The 5,545-nt window shown below is 39.7% G+C and overlaps 1 protein-coding gene across 1 annotated transcript in view; it reads right to left on the reverse strand.

Moving 5' to 3' along the window:
• Positions 1-570: 570 nt before the first annotated feature.
• The window catches only part of vwc2l (von Willebrand factor C domain containing 2 like), a 25,479-nt gene continuing 20,504 nt past the window's right edge, over positions 571-5,545 (reverse strand). The window contains exon 4 of the mRNA XM_014022336.1: positions 571-4,294. Within this exon, the coding sequence (XP_013877790.1) occupies positions 4,143-4,294 (152 nt within the window). The 3' untranslated portion in view covers positions 571-4,142. The remainder of the gene's footprint in view (positions 4,295-5,545) is intronic.

Genomic DNA, 5,545 nt, shown 5'->3' on the forward strand with positions numbered 1-5,545 from the left:
ATGTAAAATTTTGCTTCCACTTCACAATTGTATACCACTTTGTGTTGGTCTTTCACATTAAATTCCAGTGAAATATATTTTTGTTTGTGGTTGTAATGTGACAAAATATGGAAAAGTTCAAGGGGTATGAATACTTTTGCAAACCACTGTAGGTTTCAGCTGAATTTCACCTGTAAATTTTCCATGAATGCTGCGTTTTGTAGAGTGTAGGGATGATTATTTGAAGATATTACCATGGTGTATGTACATATAAATAATCCTAAATGGGTATTTCAGCTCCTTTTAGGTGGGGTTCTGTAGCAAGGTTATGAACAATTATCATCTTACCTGTTTTAAATTCCATTTTGAATGAGCTCGGTTTGAAAACGTTTATATCTGACCAGGAACTAATGCGAGTCTCTGCAGGTCCAAGACCAGAGTAGATTGCTGCTGTTTTAAAACCATCATATTTAAAAATAAATAAATAGGTAGCTGTTAGTGCCATAATTTGTACTACCAATAAACAAATATGTGTAAGTATCCGTTTAATAATTATATTAAAAATGTTTAAATGAGTAATGCACATTTGAGTTATTTCTGATATCATTGTTTTACTCCACCTTAAATTTCAGAATACACATTTTACATTTGAAGATATTTACATATAAACAACATATGGAGCACCAAGGGTTGTTTTGGAAATTATTATTTTTTTGTTCATTAAGATTACATTTAAACTTAAGAATTTATATATCATCAAAAATGCTCATAGTTTGGAACATAATTGAAACATGAACAAATCCTTGGTGCTCCCAAAGGAAAAAAAATACAATTGATTGTATAATAACAGTGTTTTAATCTTTCTTTACCACATCTGTGTTGGTTTTCAGGCACACGTTATGTAACAGTTTTGTTGCAGGGAAAAAAACAAACAAACAAAAAAAGGCAAGACAAGAGCGCAAAATAACAGAATCTTTTATAGTTTCCAGCTACAGTAAGTTGGTGTCTCATGGAAAAAGTGAGCGGTGGGTGAAGCTGTACAAGCTTGTGGATGCCGTGATGGAGAAAGGACAGATTGAATCATCTGAATGGACATTTACAGACAGACAAAAGAAGAAATGTCTTGGCAGAAAGTTAACAAAGACAAACTAAATGGTTGATCTGTCCTTTCATATATTTGCAAGGTGAAATGTAATTCCCTCTGGTCTGGTTGTGGGGGGATACTGAGCTGCCTACAGTGGAGGATAGCAGATGTGCAACATCATTTTCTTTTTTTTCTTTTTTTAAGACAGCCTCTTCTGTCAAATAACAACCTACAGCTGTATGTCAATGGTACGTAAGCAGGAACATTTACTTAAAGTGCAGCATGTGCAGTCGTGCAGACCTGCTGCATTCCTGCATCTCATCTGCTGCAGTGAATCTGAATTCCTCTGGCTTTAACAATTCGCTGTTTTATTTGGTCTCTGAGAGTCTGAGAGCGGCCTGGAAAACAACTCGGCTCTGATGCGTGGAGGAACATTTATTCTAAGCCTCGACTGTTTAACTTTCTGTTGACAAGCACTTCACCCAATGAGAGCAGCTCGCAAAGTCAAGAAAACGAGAAGCCTTTCTTCACTCAGTTTAGTTTGCTAAATGTTGTGCACTTCAGAAACGGTGGAAATGCGTGTTTGAGAACAATCAGTACAAAGTCACATTGCTGTAAGACTCGAGCTTTAGTTTGCGAATCACATCTGCCACTTTCTATTTTTTTTCCTTTCTTTTTTCTTCACCTCTATCAAATTCTAGCGTGTTTTAGAACAGGCCTATTGAGTTTCAGCTGTGGATGAACTGTACTTGTCCTTGTACTTGTGTTGAACCCGCTGGCTGTTTCTGGAATGTCTTAGGATAAAACAATGAGTAGTTTGAGGGGGGAAATACATGACAGTAAACCCTTGCAAAGCGAGGTGAAACAAACTTAAAGCAGTCTGATTTATTTATTTTGAGTGATGCCAAAGGCCATGCTTCGCGAATCTTATCTGAAACGGCAGCAATAAGGCATCTGTGGTGGCAGCGTTGCCTTTGAGTCCTGTCAACTCTCACTTCGGTCTGTCTCTGTTGTGACCCTCTATGAAGCAATTCCTGATTTTTTTCACCCCCTTTTCTTCTGGATATAAGCACGTGTTGAATAATTATGTGGCATTTAAAGCAATTATGATGAATGAATCTCCTTTAATAATGCCAGAATGTCTGGAGCACCAAGGCTGTGACTGATAAACCACATTTGTGTCAGTTTTGTTTTATGAGCCTGCAGACCTCACACCAGATAAATTAGGTCTGTCTTTGCACCCTGAAAGATACTACATCACTGCAGCTCAACGATAAAAATGACACAAACTCTATTGTTGCTCTTAAGACGGAACTTTTCTAAATTTATGTCCCGTTTTTTTTTTCATCGCAGACTCTGCGTCTATGCAGTAAACTTCTACCATGAGTTCTTTCAAAAATTAGTTTTAGTGCCTTTTAAGGTAATACACCTGTTTAGCCATTGGTCTTTAATCCTAAGTTCATTTCTGTCTCATTACAGAGYGCTAGAAGCTGCTATTAAGCAGCTCATCCATCACTGCACAGAAATAGGGTCTAAAAGGTTAACAGAAACAGATTTTCTAGAAATGAAAAAAAGGGAAAAAAGTTCTGGTGATGAATGGTGAGCGCTAACAGAAATTCACCTTTGGATTAATGACTAGTATTTATCATTTCAAAAATGTTCCCGTTTATGGGGCCTAGGTGGCTGCTTTATTTTATTTTATTTTATTTTTTTATTTTTGAACTGGACCACTTGTCAGCCACTTCGGTCTGAGAAATGTCAAAGCTATGCATTAACTTGTCTGTATGCTGTAGCCTCGGCTACATTAGTGGCGCCACGTCAGCTGAGGCATTCTTACGTTTTCAAGAAAACGAGGGAATGACACTTTGTTACATTTGCTGCAGTATATGTAGGAGCTTTGTATCTTAACAAGGCTTTTCTATGAGGTTTAAGTGCCTCAGTGGGTGCAGAACGTGCTGGGCCAGAGGCAGTGGATGAATGCTGTGCATGTTTCTTTACATGGATGTTACGCTTGTGAATGCTGCCTAAATGCATTTAGCCATATGCAGATCSCTTTCTTTTGTCTGCTGGTTTCTTGCTGAATGTGCCCAGCATGCAGGCTGYGCCAAGCACCCAGCTGGATGATTTATCACAGAATACTCCTGATTAAGGAAAATTAAAGTGGGCTGCTGTTGGCTCACTAACTGCTTTGATAACAMGTTCAAGCAGTTAGTTAGTTGGGGATATTTTGGAGGGTATGGGCCTCAGTGAGAAAACAATAAGATCAATTGGGTCTGGAAGAGGTTGCCCAGAGTTCTTTGGGTGTAGTTCCTGCTCCTTCAAAGGATGCAGTGGCTTCAAGTTGCTCTGCAGCTACACACGATATTACAGACTTATTATTTTTTTGTACTGCTGGTAAACAGGAATGCAACAACAACAACAAAAAAAAGAAATGTTGACAAAAAATGGGTTAGAATGATTTAAAAGATGTAGCATCATGTAGAGGTAAGCATTAGCCATGTTGATTAAAAAAGTCTTATGAAGACATACTTTAATGTGCATTTTGTAAACAGGCTCTTAGAGTGACGTGGAACTCAAGTTCATCTGCAATGTCAGTTGTAGCACAAGCAGAAGGAAAGTGCAGTAAAGTGTGCTTTCGTTTTGTTCTCGTTTCGTCTTTTCCTGCTGTTGGAACTTTACAACGCCTTTGTGGTTGTGGCAGACATCTACAACAAGCTGATGACATACATACAGAAATYGACTTGGGCAACGGAACATTGCCAGTGGTTTGGAAAGAGTTCAAGGAGCTTAGAAACTTTCCGAGTGAAAGCAGCGAGTCAACTTTTGAAAATATATAGGGCGAGTAAAACTGCAGGGTGGAAACAGCCGTAAGACAAGTTCCATCGTCTTCTCTCTGGCTAAATTTGTATCTGTGTGAAGCTTGTGAGAACATCTCTCCAATTCGAAACTGTCTTCCTTTTTGTTTTTGTTATTTTTTTTTGTTTTTGTAAGAATTGTGCTCCTGCCCTGTCAATCATACAAAATGGCGCAGTAGGCAGAGCCTTGCCTGAGCTTATCCCCCATCCCCAGCGGAGTCTCTCTATGACAACGACTGGCCGTTGAGGCACTCCCGCCGAAAGCACTGCGCTGGCTTCCACCAGTCTCCGTTGTGGCAGCGGCAGATGGTGCAGTCGTCCACCTTTACTTCAATTCCGGCTGGGATGATCGTTGTTCCAGCAAAGCAATTTGGACCTGCCGCGTGGGAAGACAGGAAAGAAAGGTAGAGGGATGGTTAAAAAAAGGGGGATGACAAAAAGAAGAGAAGGATGCATCTCTCCTGAGAGCCTCTGTTTTTTTTTTTTCAGAGGCGTTGTGGAATGATGCGGGGAGCTGCAGGGAGTTGGGGGAGTCAGAGCAGACATACAGATCTTTTCACAGGCATGCACCGATGGGCTTGTTTTTGCAACACTAAAGCGCTTTTGTTAGTCTCCCCTTCTCCCTTGACAAGGAGCGCTTTGCATCCTAATGCACCGTGAGCAGAGAAGCCTGCCAGGCGCTGGCTTGGCAGTGCAGAGAGGCTGGAGTGCAGAGAACGACAGAGGAAGCGGCAGAAAGCTGCTTTAAGGGGACACAGGGAGGGTGATGTTATTCACTTCACAACTGTATGGAAAGGGCACCAGACTCCTTAAAGACAAACTTCTATAACCAATAAAGTCCCCAGAATAATTTTGACATTTGCTTTATCCTCAAAGCCTAGCAGGATTTACCTTTGTGAATCCCTGCTTGCTGGGATCTTTTAAACTCTAAAATGTGTTTGTGTACCACTRGAACACAAATCATGTATTTGATTATCTCAGCAGGTAGCGAGGCATGTTTGAGGGCGTGCATCTCTTCTCGTGACCTCTTGAGATGCCAGAAGGTGCGAGGAATTCTCCTAGTTTTGTTCATTTAAATGAAGCAATCAGCGGCTCAATTTGGTGTAACGATGACTCGGGATTGCTCTCACTTTTCAGCTCTGTAAAACCTGCCAGATTCAAGACTCCTCTATGACCTGTTATAAAAACCCATATGCGCCATAATTCTTGAAGACACAGCAGCTTCCACGGCCGGTAGTCGTAGACATTTTGGCACCCCCATAAAACTGATTTAGTGTGAGATAGCTTAGTGTGAGATGTGTAAATGGCAGTCAACCTGAGAAGCTTTGGAAACAGAGTTGTAAAGTAACTAAGTAGAAATACTTTGTTACTGTACTTAAGTAGAATTTTTGGGCATCTATACATTACTTTAGTAATTATTTTTCAGCCTACTTTTTACTTCTACTTCTTACATTTTCACACAGTTATCTGTACTTTCTATTTATTACATTTTTTTAAAAGGCAAGAAGTAGAAAGAAGTAGAAAGTCGTTACTTTTATTTAATTTTGCTTGTTTTCAATCCAGCTTGTTATTGTAAAAAATAATACTATCCATATAAACTGTGCCTCCTAGATAAAGTGAATATAAT

The sequence above is a fragment of the Austrofundulus limnaeus genome, unplaced genomic scaffold, assembly GCF_001266775.1.
Source record: "Austrofundulus limnaeus strain Quisiro unplaced genomic scaffold, Austrofundulus_limnaeus-1.0 Scaffold325, whole genome shotgun sequence".
Classification (NCBI taxonomy): domain Eukaryota; kingdom Metazoa; phylum Chordata; class Actinopteri; order Cyprinodontiformes; family Rivulidae; genus Austrofundulus; species Austrofundulus limnaeus.